Source organism: Nothoprocta perdicaria, unplaced genomic scaffold, assembly GCF_003342845.1.
Source record: "Nothoprocta perdicaria isolate Ctin4 unplaced genomic scaffold, notPer1 scaffold_238, whole genome shotgun sequence".
Classification (NCBI taxonomy): Eukaryota; Metazoa; Chordata; class Aves; order Tinamiformes; family Tinamidae; genus Nothoprocta; species Nothoprocta perdicaria.
Window position 1 is genome coordinate 499,372 of NW_020455464.1, and position 20,337 is coordinate 519,708.

General features: G+C 35.8%; 1 protein-coding gene across 1 annotated transcript in view; it reads right to left on the reverse strand.

Annotated features, from left to right (window-relative positions):
• Positions 1–20,337, reverse strand: part of KIAA2026 (KIAA2026 ortholog) — a 56,512-nt gene that overhangs the window by 16,902 nt on the left and 19,273 nt on the right. The window contains exons 3-5 of the mRNA XM_026039712.1: positions 17,102–18,531; positions 5,920–5,996; positions 2,224–2,313 (exon numbers count right to left, since the gene is read on the reverse strand). Of these exons, the coding sequence (XP_025895497.1) occupies positions 2,224–2,313; positions 5,920–5,996; positions 17,102–18,531 (1,597 nt within the window). The remainder of the gene's footprint in view (positions 1–2,223; positions 2,314–5,919; positions 5,997–17,101; positions 18,532–20,337) is intronic.

The window sequence follows — 20,337 nt, forward strand, 5'->3', positions numbered from 1 at the left end:
GTTTACTCATGTTGAAGATGTATTACAGCTAAGCTCTTTCATTACAGCCTCTAGCACTTCTCAGCTCTGGAAAATGAGTTCTCTTTATGTGCTCTAGGATGGCTTCCTGAGAAAAAAATGGCAGTTAGGAATGAGGAAAAGACTACATTTTTAAGTCTTAACATGAATTAAACATGTTGTAGTTCTGAAGTTCTGATACACATTAGTATGTAATGTAAGTTTTTAAACCTGTCTTGAGAGTATACTTCAGTACCATGACAAAACCTGCTAAATTTGGAATTATTAAGAATTAATCCTGAAGGATAAAAATGCCTTTGGCTTCTCTTGGATCACTGTTACTAAGAAAGCAAGGAACAACTCCACAAAGTAGTTGAGAACACCACCCTCTTTAGGTCAAAACAAGATAAAAGGTCAGTAACTGTCTAAAAATGAACACAAATTATCACATAAAAAGGAACTTCCTCAGTAGGTCAAATTTCCATGGTTGTGTTAGAACAAAATCTAATAGGCCAGGTACATGAGAGGAACCTGGAAGTGAAAAAAAACCACCATCAACAACACAGTTCTGGATGCTTCCGGAACTGCCACTGTCATTCTGCTAAGAGTTTATTTAATAATGAAAATCTGCATCTCTTTTAGTTTAAAAAGAATTATCTAGTCTAATTATACACAGTATTACCAACATCAAAATACAACTCTAATGATACCTTTGCAGAAGAAATCTTGCTTTATTGAGTCAAGTTTGTTGATTATCTAGTTTAACATTTATATAGTTCAACATCTTTTTGCTTGCTTTTTTTCTCCATGACTTTTTTAAAATCAATATTTCACTTTATTTTCTTACATTCACTGCTAAAGCAAATAACCTTAATCTCTTTTCTTTACATAACATCACTACACCATAAATGTTTAGAAACCAAAAATCATGATCTATTTATACAAGTCCTTACCTCAGAAAACTTCTAAATGTTGCATGAATTGCATCTTAATTCCTCTGCACTTCTGCACTAAGGCTTTTTTTTTCTTTTAAAGACAGTAAGGTTAGGACTAAACATAGTATTCCTGGTGAAGTCATACAACTTATTTACATAATGACATTATCATATTTCAGTCTAAAGAGCAATTATGACATATTTAGCATTTGTCTATGCTTCAAGAAGTCTTGTTGGTATGTTTTTACAAGCACTGAAAGTCTCATCTACAGTAAGATTTTGAAATACTGATGTGTATGCTCTTTTTTTTTGGCTATTTTTTTCCTATTGCTGACATAGATTCTGCACAATCTTGTCATAAAACCAACCTGCATTTTAGTAGCTGCAAAATAACTTCAAGTGAGGTCCCTTGTAACAATTAGCAAAGTAGTAATAAGTGTGAGGTTAAGTGTTTGAATATTGATCCTCCAGATTCACGATCTTTATTTCCTTTTACCTGCCAAATATTCCACTCTCATAAAAAAAAAAAGGATGAAAAAAAAGAAAACTCCTTTTGCATGAAATAAAAGACATTCACAGGAACTAGATGCCTAATTTCTAAAGTATAGAGAAATGCATATTATACTTTGTAGTTTGTAGAAATGCCACATAAGTGCTAATTAAGGTTTAATAAAAAGAACTGGTATGAATAAGAATCATGAAAGGAGTTGGCTGCAGATAACCGTACAAGTACTACTCTTTGTGTGTTTAGATGAGCCGCCTCCTTGATGAGGATGACTCCTTCCTACAAAAACAAAATACATTGAACTCTTGTGTCTAATAGTTATTAGGCAAACCTTGGATCTATCAACAGCTCTCTAGCATGCTCTCCTGTATGCAATTCTAATAATTTGCAAAGGGGAAAGGATTAGGAATCATAACAAACAAAAGAATCTGCTCCTGAGATCTGAGGATCCATGCACAAATGTGAGGTCCCGTAATGATTTGCTGGATAAGAGGTTGGCCTCAGGGAAGAATGCTCACATAATTAACAGAAATGCACTAAGCATTATACAGTATTGCCACTTTTCATGATTTACTTTGGAAGTAGAAAGTTAGTACAGAGTTATTGGTTTTATTTATTATAACAATATTGCGATCTGAGCAGTACATACCAAAAAAAGGAAGAAAAACACAAAAACAATTTTATATAATTACTGAAAAAACACAAACCTTCAGGCCTACCGAAGTCTCAGCAAATGACTGGGATAGCTTTATACCCACACAAGAGAAAGCTTTTAATGTCACATACCGATTTCTTTTTAATGTCCTCCAGATCTTTGAGCTCATTCTCAATCTTTGTGATTAAATCCCTGAGTTCATCAAGATTAGTGCAAATAAGCTAAAAAACAAATGAACACAAATATTTGGTAATATGTCCTGGAAAAGATGCAACCAAGTTAAATAAAATCTAGAGATACATGCTGTTACTTAAGGATACCACTTGTTTTTTATTTTCTTATAAAAATATTGATGTAAACACAAAAATAACAGGGCCATTTGAAAGGAAATCTAGTAAGAAAATACTTCATTCTTCAGATATAACACATCTGTTTGGCAGCTTCCATTTTGAAATGCAGACATTTTCTTAAGACCTGTGAACAACAGAAACCGTCAAATTTGTCTTACATATAGCAATGACTCTGAACAAGCTTGAGTCCCAAACAATTCCATGGCGAATCGAGGCATGGTAGCTTTGCACTACACTGTGTCCAGAAAAACTAAAATCGCTAAAATTTCCACCTCAGTGAAGTTTCATATGGTTACACTTATAACCCCAGAAATAAATCCAGTCATTTTCACAGAAGAATAGAATTTTAACAAGAATACTATATTTAGTGCGTTGCAACTTCCTCCTATTCCTATCTTTAAAGAATAGCTTCTTCCATATTTCCTTTGAGAAATGGAAATTATCGTCTTGAACAGATTTGTCACTACATAAAAGCAATCTGTAAATTCTGATCAAAAACAACTTAGACTTAACTTAAAGACTAGAAATTATTAAACTATTAACTTTCATTCAGGTTGTTGTGTTTACATTAAAACTAAAATGAAGAACAAATGAGGAAATTACCACTGTCTTGCTGTAGGAAATACAGCAAAATTTAATTAATAAAAGGATTCACTACTGGACCTCTGCTGTGTATACATTCCAAATGTGTCAATGTAAATGGGAAGCCCTATGATGGCTTTTTTTTTCCCATCTGACCTGAAGAAACATCTGTGGTACTGTATTATTAAACACAATGTGAAAGGTTTCAGATCACACTCTTGACAAAAGATGAAGTTTTCCTCTCTGCATCTGTAATCCATCCTGTTGGCTATGTTCCTAATAATTCAGTTTTTTAATTGAATCACTGCTTTTTATTTTCTTCTAAAGTACCTGCTTAATTCCATGTGTCATGAATCAAAGACAGAGGACAATTATGATGCTAGGTAGGATATTGACCATAAAACTCTGTTACTCATCCTGCATGGCTAGGAGTTGATGAAATAAGTAATGCAATAGATTGTAAGAAACATCATCTCAGTTAGTGAATGTTGTCCTTGAAACACCAACTCTACCACAGAGCTCCTACATAACGTCAGTCAACTCGTGGCCAAACGTTTCAAAGGTCCCAGTCCTGTTTCACGTTCCAGAATGTTCACTTGAGACGTGAGAATCAGATCTGCAAAATTGTTTAGTGTCTCAATCCAAACTACACCAAYGGAAGAACAACTTTATATATTAAGTAACCTTAATATATAAGGCTACTTTGTTTTGGGGATAGGGGACCAAGAAGGGTAACCAAAGCTCCAAGCCCAAACTTGGCATGAAAAGAGGTGGATACATGAGCCTAATATCCATGTGTTACTTTATTAGGGTAAAAGAGGAAAAACAGCAGCAGCTCAGCTAACACCATTTGTTACTGAAACAAAATTAGTATCTGAAACACATATTATACGAAAAATACTTATTTTATGAGATTCTGAAAGTAGTGAGATAGTAGTTCCTGCTCTCTTAGAACATTCTGCAGTTATTTAAACTTGTAGAGTGTGAGTATTTCTGGTAAAGGCAAAATGTGTATGTGAACTTCGACAGGGATATTTTCAAATTTTTCTTTTCCAATTGAAATTGTAGGTATCCAGTTTTCCAGTGAACTCCAAAATTCAGTGTTCCACTTCTTCCATTAAAAATCAATCTCATATTTCTGTGATCTCTCAAATATTCTACTGTGTACTAAAACCTTCAGGAGGAAACACAGGAGTAAGATATCCACCCCCAAATTTTTTTAAGTTCATTTCTGATTTGGGACTTTCCAGTGAGGCCTCAAAATTTATAAAGAGACTCTCGCTACTGTAAAAGAATCTAATTCTGTGGAACTATTCATAAATGCACAAACATCTAAATCACTGATGCTTCTTCCTTGGTCCCCTTTAGCCAACCAGAACTTTATGTTCGTTAACAAACTTAATGGTTCTTAACAACTCGGAAGCACTGCAGATATTAAGAGGTATCAACACTAATTTGCTCAGCTTTAAAGCTTGATTTTGTTTTTGAGGCAAATGATCTACACTTAAATATAGGATCTGTTCTTATGAAATCATTTGCATTATGGCTTTTAAAATACAAGGATTACTTTATATACCTGCACCTATTAATGTAATTCACAGGTTTTCATAAAGTTTTTTATTTTACTGAAGAGCTGACATTTAAGAACAGTTAGTTGTATTCTTACAATTATACTCCCTCTTGCAGAAGTCATAGGACAAGTATAGACTTGAGGAGCCTTAGAGGTCCTGTAGTATTCCAAATATAAATCATTTAGTACTTATAAAACCATTGCAACAATCCTATTGATCTGGTCTGTCCTTTGAAATTTGTAATTAACAGATCCCATAGTAAGACTGACCTGCTGGTACTAACAAATCTTAGACTCACCTTAAACTGATCTTAGGCTCATTTTTGACCAAATGTGCCTTTATTACCTTTTAATTAACATTGTACATAGGCTAGACTCATATCTGGCAGTGCCCTGTGCACTTTACATGTTAGCTAAAACATGAGACAGAATATTCAGCAGTTTAATAATGTAAAGAAGAATTTATAACTATTAACTGTGAACATTCATGCAATGCAGGTAATTCATTGAGAAAAATACCGTTTTTAAAACATTTCAGCTATTTCTTGGAGTTACTAGACATAACTCTATCATCTACCCTCAAGGATATAGGCGAAAGTCAACATCTATTTAAGCAGTGTATAACCAGTTTTACTTTCCCTGAAACACTACAATATCAAAAAGAAACTGTTTCAGTTTGAGCATTTTGCAGAATAGTCATGACTTAACAAGGGTCTACTGTTCAGAATATCATACTGCTTCTCGAAAAAGGTTTTACTTAGTGTTATGGTCAAGGGAGAACTGTACACATACAAACTATGGCTTATAGGTGAGCTACTACAATACTTCTATTGTAGTATCATAAAAAAGATGGGTCTAAAGGTCAAGTGCAGATAAAAGGTAAAAGTTACAAACAAGATGAGCACCTCAATTTATAATTCTTTTTGCAAATCCTCCAGTAAATCAAGCTATGTATTCTCCGCTCAAGTGGAACTAAAACCCACTAATGTTATTCATAAAACATATATTTGGTAATACCAAGCTTCTAAAACAGAAGAGCCGCTACTAGGTTTTCAAGTTTTGTGYTTTATCAAAGTAATGTATGCTCTTAAGTAGTATCGGGAAATGTTATGCAAATTGCACATAGCAAAAATGTTCTAAGATTTTCTACCAAGAAAAAGTGAAAAGCACTTTGAAGAATACTATGAATAAGCTTTTTTATCTGCTGTAAACTAGAAAAAAGCAATTCACCTTCATTTACAATTTCCAAGGTCTCTGCCAAACACTGAAAGACTTTAAAGATATTCAGATATAAAGTACTCCAAATAGAAATGAAAAAAAATTACCTGAAATTCTGGTATGGCAGACTTTGTGACAGCCTTCCTCTTCTTTGTGATCGCTTTTTTAGATATCGACTTTTTTCCTTTTAAGATTAAAAGAAAAAAGCTTCATAATGTTGTTTATTGTACTTCATTAATAACACCAAATTGCATACAGTCTTGAAAGTTAAACTGTAACTAACGGATGGCTAATGGCATGTCGCATAAACACAATGAATCAAAACTAGACTCAGCAAAAGTAAACATTTAACTACAAGTATATGTGCATGGTACATTAAAAATAAAAGGCAGTATTAATGCCCACACCTAAAAATTATGGAACTACTTAATGAAATTCATCAAGTCAAAGAAGAAACATTCACACCACTGTTCAGGAAAGAGCAAAATCCTGACCTCATTCCATAAACTTAAGAAATACAGTGTCTTACCTGCAAGATTTGTTTTCTGACAGTTCTGCAAGTAATCAGCACACTACGGCCTGGAACCTCTGCGTCCTGCAGTAAAACTTACCCTCATAGCAGAAGCAATTTGTATAAATTCCCAATTGAATACACTGAAGTTACCAATGAAACCAGACTATCACTTCATTTATTCTGTCTGTGGCAGAACCTAACATTTTAGAAGAAAGTGAATGCCTTCCTGCAACGCCCCTTCTTCCCAAAGTTCTTCGTATCTCTGGATATGTATCAATCGTTAACCAAAACAGGAAAAAAAAATTAAAATTGTTCAGGAAACCTCACATCTTACCTGAATTTTAAGATACTCACCTAAGAAATAGGACACAGGGCTAGACTGACTGGCTAATTTTTATTCTCATAAAAGATTTTCAAGAGTCAAAATAGGGGCTAAATTATCTTGAAACTAATTAATTAGTGAGAGAAACCAGCATAAAAGAATGTAGCATGCTATTTATCAGAAAATTTTCCTGGTACTCTCTTCAATCTATGTAAATCTCAACATGTAAGACACAAAAATGTAAATCTAAAAAAAAGAATCCAGCTTTATATGAAGGAAAGTATTCCGTTTAGCTGATATCACATGTTGATCAAGTAATTTCCTGCTCATGTACAATATTTCACAGAAAYCTATGTGAATAATAACGAGGTTATCTACTACCTGAGCTAAAAGCTTTAAGCACTGTAAAAATACATACACAGATATATTGCAATCAGGTAAGATTGCATTTGAAAGATCAACTATATACAGCATCGGAACACTGTAGTATTTTTCCCGTTCTTTTTCCTTTATAAAGGAAAGGTTTACAACAGGATTGAGCAGCACAATGTAACACGTTACTGTGACCATTCATGCTAGAGATGTTTTAATACTACAAAACAAGTGCTAAAAATGCAGAAACATCCATTTAAAATTGGTGAACAAAACAGTTTGAGCACATGCTAAAAAGAAAAAAACAAAAGCCCTGAATCAGTCTATAACATTGACACAGGCATTATGTATTCCATGGGTCCAGCAGGATCACATGGGTCAGTAAGCCGGGAGGAAGAGCAGATGTGTGTGAGGGTAGGAAGGCTCTCCAGAGGGCTGTGGCCAGGCTGGCTGGCCGGGCGGCAGGCAGCGCGCGAGGGCCAGCGCGGCCGAGCGCCGGCTCCTGCCCGGGTCTCTCAGCAGCCCCGGTGGCGCCGCGGGCCGGGCCAGGGCGGCTGCAGGGGCACTGGGGCGCCCGGGGCGCCGCTCAGGACGCGGCCGAGCGGGAGGCCGGAGCGCGGCCAGGGAGGGCAGGGGCCGCCCGGCCGTGTGCGGAGCAGCGCGGGCGGCGGGAGCAGCCAGCGGCTCTTCCCAGGTGCCCGGCTCCCGTGAGGCCGCCCCTCCAGCGCTGTGCCCGGCTTTGGGCCCCTYGCTGCGGGAAGGACATGGAGCGGCTGGAGCGCGTCCAGGGAAGGGCACTGAGGCCGGGAAGGGGCTGCAGCTCAGACCTGGAGCAGCGGCTGAGGAGCCGCCGTTATTTAGCCTGGAGAAGAGGAGGTGCCGGGGAGAYCCCATCGCTCTCCGTGGCTGCCTGAACGGAGGCTGCAGCGAGGCCGGGGCCGAGCTCTCCTCCAGAGGAACCGCRGATAGGACAAGAGGGAACGGCCTCACGAGGCACCGCGGGAGGCTCAGTTGGACATGAGGAGGATTCCTACACGGACGGGCAGAGCGGAGCAGCCTGGGGACAGGCTGCCCAGGGAAGCGCTGGGGTCTCAGGACACGGGTGGATGAGGCGCTTRGGAACAGGGTTGAGCCGGCAGCGTGCGGAGCGGCCTACGGTTGGGCTCGGGGACCTGGAAGGCCTCTTCCAATCCTAACTATTCTATGAAACTATGAAAACTTATTTACTAATACTGAGAAAAGCATTATCCATTAAATGAATTAAAGTACATATTTGATATGATTTCTCCTGACAAAATGACTCCCAAAACAGGTCTGGTAATATGGTGTTTTCCTGTTTTAACCTGGTAAAACCCTACCGGATGAGGGTATACAGTGTTAAAAACACAGTGGTTGCTGTCTAGCTTTATCCAAGAAAGATTTGAATACATTAAAAAATGTACATGTACATTAAAAAAGTGATACATTTTTGGAAAGTAAATGGACATATACTCTTTTTTTCTCAATATTCTTTTCTTAAAACTAGAAAAAAAGAATTATAATTACAAAAATAAATAAATAAACAAATAAATTTATCTTCATAGTGGCATCTGAATAGTACACTATTCCGGGCAACAAATAATGGTAACAATAAGAATTTAAAAAAATAAAAAGAAGAACAAGGAAGATGAGCTTCCACTGCACAACATGTTGTACTGTTGTATCAAGGAAAACGTCTTTGAAAAAATAATGACATCATAAAGAATATCTATTAGAATATATAACATAGGACTTCATGTTACACACAGAAGTAATATTGCCTATGCTTTCCAAGTTCTAAAGGATTTTTTAAAATTGCTTAAAACAAATAAAACAAAATAAAAAATAAAAARCAAAGTAAAAACTCCAGAGATCATAATGGATGGATTTAAAGAAATCCCTACTTGGTCCTTTGAGACAATGGAGCTGCACTGAAATATTGCACCTAAATCCACTGCACCTAAATTGCACTTCTTACTGCAGCAAGTAACAATCTTTAACACTTGAAAAWATTCAAGTTTACCTACCTCTGAGGGAAAAATCTTGAGGTAAAAACCAAACAAGCACCAGATTTCTCCAGAAAAGCCCTTCCGGATGTGCCAGTGCAGGTTCCTGACCCTCCAGCGGGCCCGTGCAGCAGGACCAGCCGTGTGCCGCCCGCGGCGCGGAGCCAGGGCGCGCGGCCCCGCTGCTGGCCTGCGGGACAYGGCAGCGATTCCCTGCGGGCAGCAGCGCCGCGAGGGCGCCGAACTGGGGCCCTGAGTGCCAGCTTCTAGACCTGCACCAGCGACATCTGCTAGGGCTCTGCAGCATCCTGATAGAGGCTGTTTAAACAACCACTTAAATGAATGAAGCAATATTACTGACAGCAGTTAGGAGTATTTTGCATGAAAACACAAACACACAGTATATTTTAGTATATACTCACTGTAAAAACATATAGTTGCTGAATGAAGCAATTAGAGCCAAAAAACACGTCTAAGAAATAATTAAATTGTTACATATTATTCCTTCCAAASCCATTCTTTCAATTTCTATACAACATGATCTGATTATTTTTTACTTTTCGGTCCACAGCTTTTACTAAAATTTCTAGGTCATTTAACAGCAGTTTGACACACCACCTTCCTTCTGCTTCCTAATCAGACTTCTACAAACACTCTCATGGTATGGGACATAAATGAATAAATCTCCATCCTTAAAAGCCTTTAAAGGTTTGATTAGATTAAGCCATAGTGACAGTCACACCTCAAACAAGAGGGAACAAGGTCAGACTGACAACCTCATGAAGTTCCTTCCAACCAGCATTTCCATGAAAACTGCTTTACAAAGTAAATCTAATTTACAATATATAAATAAGAGTCAGTAACTCAAGGGCACACTACACAGATACAAGATAAAATAGTTTTTTTCCACTCTACTTGTTTATACCCCTCCAAACCTCCTTTGGAGAGAAAAATACTCCTCGCTAAAACAGAAAAAGAATATTCTCAAGCTTAAAAATAAAAAAAAAAAAAAGTGTTCCTCTCCTCCCTGCCAAGGCACAATCTTGAAATATCTGAAGAGTCACTTCCTTCAGTAACTGCAGCTATCTAAAAGCTGTTGTTATGTCTACCTCCCTGAGAAAGTAGTCTCCCTATCCAGCAGAAGCTGCAACATTAAATCAGTTTTTGCAGGATAGAGAAACACTTATTTGGACAACTGTTTCATAAGTTTTTTATAAATCTTGATGAATACCGATCTATTATGATTCCAATTTCTACTATAAGAAAACACTTGCAATTAATAATAAAGTACTTTTTTTTTGATTTAAACTTCAATTTGAAATATAGTCAATACCTGCCAAAGAAAAAACACATAAAACAAAACAAAACTGTTTTCACTTCCTAGAATTAGAAATTTAATGAAGAACAGTATTGTATAAGGAGTTTTGTATTTAAATATACGCATAAAACTTGCTTATTGCTGAAGATGTCTCCACATTGCCTTTTCTAACATACTCCAAGTCAGGTTTAGGCTTTGAGTCAGGAGGAAAAGGGTCTGAGACACCTCACCTGAGACAGAGGTTCTCTGGGACAGGCTGGCTGTCCCCACTTCCATCCTGTAGGACAGTATTAACTGTCAGTATTTTGCCTTCAGTATTGACAGAAACCTCTGCTATCCCTCGGACTACAGAAGGGAAACTACTGCTACCTAATGCAAGGGTCCGCTAGTGCTCAGAGAGCAAACCATGACTATGTAACAAATAAATGTTCTCTGACACAGGATGACGAGATCACACATTATTGTTTTTAAGCACATACGGTCATAAATTAAACTATACTTGAGTTATGTCTGGATATATAAGAAAAATTCTTCATGAATTTAAGGCATTTTTCTTTCTCTCTTCAATAACATAATAACAACTTGCACAAAGGGTTTGTAGATGCATCAGGGACAAAAAGTTTAATTTGTACGTGTCCAGACTCACCTGCTGACACAAATCACTTGGATACTGATCTGAAACAAAAACATGGATAAAATGTGTGCCATCTGCCATCAGAGGCAGTGATATGAAGCATTTTTGCTACCATGACATTTTCTCCTCTTTCTGAATGGAAACAAACTGGAAGGCAGTACGATGTGGGTTTTCCACAATTAATTTAATCAAGCAAACTATTGCCCATCTGTAGGGCAAGGTGGAAACTATTATGTAGGCACAAGTAACATTAACTTGGAGGATGTCCTGTCCCACCAGATAACAGTAGGACAGTGGTTGAAGAATGGTGATGAAGAAAATGCTCCTGGTGTTAATATACGCAAACCGCAGCAGTAACATAAGGTACCAAAATGAATATAAAACAAACACTGTTGAAAAAAGTCTGTTTGAAATTACGTGAATGTAACATTGGAAAAAAACTGAAACAGGACAGACTATCCAAGGTTTCATGTATGACTCAGTCTAAGATCGAAGAAAATACTTGGAACAACAAACCTAAAACAAGTAATCTAAAAAATATAATTCAGATATGAATATTTTTCACATCCCTGCCATTTAATTTTTTAATGCTAAAAGGAGAACAGGTAAGTCAAGAAAAAGTAACCTGACTCCCTTTAATTAATTGTGCTTGGAGTTATGTATTGTTCCAGTCTCAACCTCTATTGGATTATTTTATCTCTGACTGGTATTTTTTACTGGTAGTTTCAAAAGCTCTGTGCTATCCATTTAATAATAAATTAATAATAATTAAAAATAATTATTTCCAATACAATGCTAAAGTTTTGCTTAGGTAAAGAAAAATTCAGATCCACAAATCTTTCATATTTATTTCTTTTAAGCAGCAACACAATCTTGCATGTTATTGGAACACTTCTGTTCTAAAATGTACTTAGGAGAAAAAAAAAATCAGCATTTTATTATTTGAAAGTTCCTTAAACCAGCTCTGTTAAAAAGAAAAACCTCAGYTGCTATTTTGAACTTCAATAGGTCCAAAATATGTTTAACTCATTTTTCTTTTCAAATCGAAACAAATTTCATATTATAGAATAGATACCACAGATATTATGACTGAACAGATTTTCAAGTAATTAGAAAATTAACATACAAAACTGAACTTTGATGCTACTTAAAGAGCATCAAAAGAAAAAGCCACTAGACAGATTTAGGGTGAACACAATTTAGAAAGAGGCCATTTTCAGAAACAGTTGGTTTGCTGTACAGCCTAAAGGTGGTAGTGGACATAAGGGATCTTTCACAAATACCTTCTATCACTACTGCTCAACTTTTCTATACCTCTAAATCAAAACACTGACCCACAGATATTCCTGGCATTCACAATTATTTCATTCATTTGACATGAAAACAGGCAGGCTAGTAAAGATCTAGTAAAATATCTTGTAATTGAGTGTGAAACTTCAGACCTTTTACCTCACTCTGTCGTTCGAATGAGTAAGTGGAAAAATCATAAAGCAAAGCAATATAACCTTTGCAGCTTATRCAACAGAGAACTCCCATTGAGAACAATGAAAAACAGTGTTTTTCCTTTTCACTAGGGTGAAATAAAGTTACTTAGTCTCAAAATAACACACAAAATTCTTGTGTTTTTTATGGTTTTCTAGACCAGTGCCACTGTTTTTGAATCAATCCAAGCTTTTCTGGTCATTTGCAAGAAATATTTTATGACCTCCCAATGTTTTGTAGCTATAAAATATGTCTTGTTTTTATTTATCCCAACCTCATCCCAATAACTTTTCCTTTACATACTTAGCAATAATCCAGAAATCTGGAAGCAGACAAAAGACTCCTGAAGCTCTAATATTGCCACAGCACGCACTTGTACATAGTCAACACTTTGACATGCTTGTTGAGACCTGTGAAATCAGCAAAAACAAACAAGCAAAGCAGGTCTCAACAAGCATATCAATAATGAYGACTTCATGGAACTATATAAGTAAATCCAGCAAAATCTCACTGGTACATATTTTTGAATATGCTCATGCTGGCTGATAAAAACTGCATTGTGATGGGAACTTTGAGAAGTGAGAACTTTGTTAAAACTTTTAAAGGAAAAGAAAACACAAGTGTTTGCAGGTATTAAATGAGGTATTCTACAATGTGGGCAATGGACTGCTCCAAATTTAGTAACTTAACAACACTATGGTAATAACACTTTTATTTCTGAAGTCAAAGGCGAATATGAAACTCCCAAGGGCAAAACACCATTTACTGCTAAAATGTTGCCACACTATAAAATCTATCCCTTTACATTCAAGCCATCCTTGATTTCATACACAGATGAGATAAAGTATACATGAAACAGACTTAAGTGTGGTTGATTGCCGTGAAACTTACAGAGCACTACTATGGAGTATACATCTAACACTGAGATTTTTGTAGAAGAAATTGCATCAATAAAGAAGGTGTGTTGTGGCAAAGTATGTGCTATATCAAAAAGAGTCTACGACACTGGAGTGTTTCAATTTAAAATTAYTTCAACTTCTGCTTCAGGCACATCACAATTATTTTAATCTGCCTCTGATCCTTCTTTCCCCTTGTCCCAAGCACCCTCTATGTTTTAAACCTCACCCAGATCCTATTTCATTCAAGCAAAGACAGAATTCCCACACGTTTTACAACATGTCTTGCACTGCAATCTTTGCAGTAACTCATGATTTACTTCCGCATGGCTGTCTTGACCAGATCTTGCAAGACTATCACTACTGTCCAAGGAAAGGATTTATAGCCTAATTCAACTAAAACCAGTAATAAAATAATTTGAAATTGATGCCTCATATAATAGCTGTTTACTGAACTATACTGCAAACTTGTCTTTTGCTCAAGGAACAATCATTTGTCAATCCTCCCAAGCTCATGATCTTTTTGAAACACAAGCATGCTTGCAGGTCAAATGTCTTTTTGTACCTAATCTGCAGGTACAGCAACCTAGAAATTTAAATATTTTCTGAATGTGCAGACATGCAATAAGCCCAAGTGTATTTCAGTTCACACTGAACTCAGACATGCCATTACACTCTGATCAATAACACTGACACAGGACACCGTCACAGTAATAACCTTCAACTTGCTTCAGGGATTCAATAAAGGGGCATATCTTCCTTTTCATAACTTGTAAATCAATCTCGCATCTGCAAGCACGGCAATGCCACAGCTGAGCAATGTTCTCCAATAAGTTTTGCTCAGAATAGTTACAGAAAGCTTTCAGCTAAAAAACACAAAAGCTGACTATGTGCATAATGGTTTTTTTGGGGGGTGAGGACAGAGAGGGTGAAGGATACATTCTGGCCAGGACACCTTATTCAGCAATTTATGAAGATGCTAATTATCTTAAATGAAACACCAACAACTCTGTTTCTCATTAAAAAAAATAAAAATTAAAGAAATATGATCACTTTTTACATTCCCTATGCCTTCTGCCTCCTATATTTTAGGCAATGTAGTAAGAAGTGATTACCGTTAGAATTAGATCAGTATTTCTGTGAATTCAAAGCATATTTTTTGACAGCACATGGGTGTTTCAACAGAAAATGCAAATTAGATCTTTATGGGAGTATTATTTAATCTAAAATATAAAAAAGCAGCAAGATACAGTTTCTGTAGTATGATATTAGTATGAATTCATTTGATCAGTCAGCTCATTTCTGTCCATTTTTAAGTATCACCTACAGGAATAACAGAAATTTCACAAGCATGAGATGAAAAACTCTTTCTCATTATACTGTAATATTCTGGTGAAATTTTCCTCAGCAGGGACAAAAGACAAGATCTGCAGTGAAGAAGWGTTCAGAATAACAAAAGTGATTTTCCAAAGATTTAACGAAAAAATGACAAGCGAGGACTAAAAGAGAATTGCTTCTCTGGCCCAGAACCACACTAATTCTACCCCTGCAGTATTCTTCAACTACAAAAACAGATGTTATTAAAAACAAAGTTCATACAAATAATGGCCTTCTTTCTCAGCAGGTACTCGTTTACAGTTACAGAAATATATTCTTAACAAACTTATATGCTAATTATTTTCTACATTAAATCATCACTGACAACCTGAAGTGCCTCATACATGGCACAATATGCAGAGATAGGTATTCTATAACTGGCTCTACTATTCAGCATGGAAAAAACACAAATTACAACTAAGTAGCAACTGTTTAAATTGCCATATTTTCATAGAGGCAGAGAACTATGTTTTATTACAGTAAGCTTTTGAAACACAGTAGGTTCTAAAACATATTCTAATATAACAATAAAGCTCAACATAAAGGGCAAAGCACAGTGATCATATTAGCAAAATCACCAAGTTTTAACCATTTCTAATGCAGTGTTCCCAAAGACTCATGCAAACAACAAACACTCTTCTAGAAAGCTATTAAAAATTCAAACTTATTTTGTGAACTTCAGGAAATAAAACAAACTTTGTCTCTGACCCATTCAGGACAAATAATTTTAACCCTAAACAAATTCAAAATTAAATATACAAAATCACAAAATACTAGAAGTTCTTAAAAATTAGAGTGATTTCTGTAAGTGCAGTTAATGATGCATTTCCCTAGAAGAGTAATACTTAATTTTTCTCTACGCATGTTTAATAACAACAATACATAATTATAAAAAGATAATGCACTTTGAAGCGTTTTTGCTTATCAAGTATAATGATGGAGGGGCTATAGAGCACCTCTTTTGCTCTTATTTTGTAATTTTAATAAAATAACACACATTTTAAAAATGTAATTATCAAAACAAACGCCATTCCTCCTCTTAGTTAACTTCAAAAGCTAATTCCAAGTAATGCCTTTGTTTTTGATAAAAAGTAGTTACACTTCAAAGCAACAATCTAGTGAAAATGTAACACATTCTGTTCCATTAACATTAGAAGAAGATTTTTAGGCATGCATTGTTAAAGTAGGTCCACAACTGAGACAAATGCATTATATTTAAATCCGTTCATAGAAAATAACAAAAGCTTTATCTTCAATTTTTGCCAACAGTTCTTCAAACGGAACAGCCCTTATTTTAGGCAACAGTTACTGGTTTTGGTTGTTTTTTTTGCTTAGAAAAACTGAAAATGGGTGATACATTTGGAGAATTATAGTCATAAAAGTGAATGTAAAATATGTCATATTGCTTGTGCCCAATACTATGTATACGAACTTAAACTGTAGCTCCTGACATTTTTATATAGATGTGGGTAGCATGGAGATACTTCTGGCAAGGAGTTTATGAGTAACAAGGTGAAGAAATTGCCTGAGCATTCTGTACAAAGGCTTGGGATCTAAAATTAACTTGTTCTATCAACCACTCAAGCTCTGGATAAAGTGTATAAGCACCAGTCCTCTGAATTCTTTACCTCTATTTTTTCTTTTTTTTTTTAATTTTTTTTTTTATTCTTTACCTTATTAAATAAATCAGTTGTATCTTAACACACACTATTTGAAGCAGTCTGCTAAAAACCTAACTCAGATACCTTAACGAGATGGCATATTAATCTTTAGGGCATTTATACAACAAGAAACAGAATTGCTCCCTGACAATTTGTACTGTCTTGAGCACTTTAAAATTGTTTTAAATTAAAAAAAAAATTAAAAAATTAGAATTTCAGTTACTGGAAAACTTGCTGGATCTGGTATAACCTAACCATAACTCTCAGCTAGACACTACATATCTGTCATAAAACATCTGTCACTTTCCCTTCTCTGTAACTTAGATGAGATAATATTATCAGAAAAGGGAGAAATATTTCCACATTTGTTGCTGTAAGATAAAATAACATGAAGCCACTTTCAAGCCACATTCACTAGAGTTAACTAGTGGGCTAGATTCAGTCTCTCTAAATATTTTTAACAACAAAAACTTCTCAGATGATTTATGGTCTCTCTAGACAAATTCAGCAAATCATGGTTTAATTAACCAATAATTAACCTGTTTATTATTCAGTTGTATGTGTAATATCGTCCCATTTCATAACATGAAATATGACATAATCAGCTAGGAAGTTAATTTTAAGCACACAAACAAATGCAAAATCAGTATCTCCCTGATTTTTCAATATAGATAAAAATATCAACTTACCAGATTTGTGCTTCTTGTGTTTTGCTTTCTTTTTGATTATAAACAACTTGTTCTGGATCTCAGATTTATAAGATTTGAATGAATGAAGATGAAGCTCGCGCTTCCTTTGTAAGTCATCAAGTTTTCTCTGCAGATTTTCATTTAAAATGTCTTTCAACTTCTTTTTTTTCTTTTTCTTCTTTTTTGCACGCAGTTTGTTAAGTTTTAGTTTCTTACTATTTTGCAGTGAGTTCTCCAGCATTGTTTCTTTACCAAATTTGAGGCAATTTGTGTCTGGATTGTCATTATGACTGCCATTAGCATGTATTTGGCAAGTTTTCAGAGTGTTTTCCCCAATCTCGGGTTTCTCTCTGGTAGCTTCAGCACAACTTTGTCCATTCTCTACAGCCCAAATTTCTTGTGGGTTAAGATGATGATCAACACTAGCAATCTCTCCTGAACTAATCAACTTCCCCAAGTTCTCTTTACAACAACCAGTATGTTTGACTGGTTCAAAGGCTCCTGAAGTTTTTATTTCACAGTTAAGTTTCATGTCTTCTGTGGCGACTACAAAGCTATCTGAGTGGATATTCTTTTCTGGAGAGCTAACAATGGAATCCATACTTTTACCCACTTCTGTAACAGAACAAGGTATTGGCTCTTCTTTAGTACCAGAGCTGACCTCTCCATTGCTTTTTCTTATATACTTTGCTCTCTCCAATTTAGTCCGTGGTACCTTCTTTACTTTAATGGGAGGAGATGGAAATTCAGGAGCCTGGAAAGGCTTTTGTTTGTAAATCCGAACATCTGCACCACAGAACTGTGGAAAATGAACATAGGCATTCTCCAAGTAGTCATAGCCAAGAATTACTTCTCTGCATTCATGTATAGGCTGACCTAGCACAGCATCTTGAACATCTTTTTGTGTTTCATACACAAAGTCACAGAGACCTTTTAGTAGCCACACTTTTTGGTAGAATGGAAGTTCATGAAATGGTTTTTCCTGTAAGGGATTAACTTCCCCAAGGACTTTAAAAAACTGGGGACACAATCCAAGTTTTTCTGCAGAGCTATTAGGATTGTCAGTCTGACCGACAACAGTATACCAGTGTTGTACTTTCTGTCTAAGTGCTGCTTCCCAAGCCTTGTAAGGAAGTGTTGGTCTTCGATGTAATGTAGATCTGCGATGAGGAGGACTTAATAAAGAAGTCATTATTTTAGATAAAAAAGCATTACACTGAGGCATTAGAAGACAACGTTCCAATTCATAGAAAACTATTTCAGGTAAGTTTAAAATTTGCTGTGCTAAGCAAAGAAAGTGACCAATAGCTGGAATCTCCCACATCATCTCCATCCTTGTAGGTGCTGCTTGAGCTAAAAGTGCCTTTTCCCATTCTTCTACTTCTTTCTGACTCGCTTCTTCTGCTTCTTTTCTTTCTTGTTCTCTCAGCCTATTAAAAGAAAGTTCACAAATATTCAACTAAAAGAGTAACAAATTACAAATACAGCACGAAAAACATATCTTAAAGTAACAAAGAATGTAACATTACATATACATATATCAAATTGTCTTATATTATACTGTGCATCACAGCACCATAACAGGAAATTGGATTCCCTTATTCCTCATCACTAGTTTAGAAAAGTGAAAACAATCTGAAACTTGACAAGTATCAATAGCTGGGGTGAGGGTGTTTTGTTTTGTTTTGTTTGTAAGATATATATACACATCTTCTTAAATAGCAGAAAGAAACATCATTTTCAAACTATTGTGTCACCTACCTGGTAACTCCTTCTTTGCTACAAGCATACATGCCTATCCAAGTCCCTCACTTATTTACAAAAGCCTCCCTCCCTCCCACCCTTACGTGTGTTACTAGTCGGTGTGCAATGGTGATCAGAAAAAAACACATGTTAGGATGCATGGACAATGTGATGGAAAATAACACTAAAAATAAAATGTCATTACATAAATAAATGGTTTGCCCTCACCTGGAAAACTGTATTCAGTTCTGGTCCCCCTATCTAAAAAAAGGGATAGAGCAGAAATAGTGGATATTCAGAGAAAGATGTTATTAATAGTCAGAGGCATGTAAAAATTCCACAGAAAGAGAGGCTGAGAAACCTGTGACTCTATACAAAAACACTGGCAAGAGAAAATATGACTGCAGTACACAAAACTATTATGAAAAGGTGTTTTAGACTGGACACCTTCATTTACTTTTGTGGTAAATCTATGCAAAATTCAAAGGCARCATATTTAAGAGGTGGATCTGAGGTGCATCTCAGATCATCAGTCACCTTCAGCTTACTTGCCAATTTACTAGAATATGACATATGTTAAGCTCGCACTAATGTGAAAAATGGGAAATCTCAAGGTTCACTAGTAATGGAATGGATTTTTCCTTTACGTTTCAAGGAAAACCAATCATTTTGCCTCAAAGGAAAGAGCAGACAGGAAATTTAAAAGGTAAGCTCCTTCCTTCTTTTTTCCCCTCCTCTTTCTCTGAAGCTTCTGTGAACCTCTGTGGCAGACAGATCACTGATATGACCTGGTCTTGGAATTCGGATTGCCTTATTTTCAAATTCTTTGTCTTCAGGTCTAAATAGCAAAGAATACTCTGTATCAATTCAAAGCATTCAATGCTTGCCATAGAATAAAATATTATTATAATCTTTATAAAAAAAGATCTTATAAACTAACAATGGTCTCTAGCATGAAATAAAAATACGTCATGTTCACGAGCTGTCATAATTTGCATCCTTTGTATGTGGGTTGGTAAATGAGATAGAATAGTAAAATCCCAGACAGAGTTTCATCTGAAATCAATAATTAAAATAAAGTTCAAGTGGTTTATTCACACTTGGATCAAGACTGTATTTTTAACATCATGTATGTGCTCACTTCTTACTTTTGTACCTAATAAGTACAGAAATACAGATTCATGCAAAATTAAAAGATCAATCAGTTCTCACATGAACTCTCCCAATGCATCACTAATGTAACCATATTAGTAACGTAATCTAAGGACAAAAATACTATTTGCCAGCATCCCATTTGAACAAGCCAGTAAAGCCAACAGGACTGTTTGCACAAGTAAAGTGAGCAATTCTTTTATTTTGACTTTTGTCCTACTTTCCAGTGTTTTAATATTGCATTATCATAATAAATGAAAAAAAATATTCCTACAAAGGGGGAAGGAGAAAAGACAAAGTAAAGAAGCATTCTTAAAAAAAAAGTCAAGCACGTCTGAGTT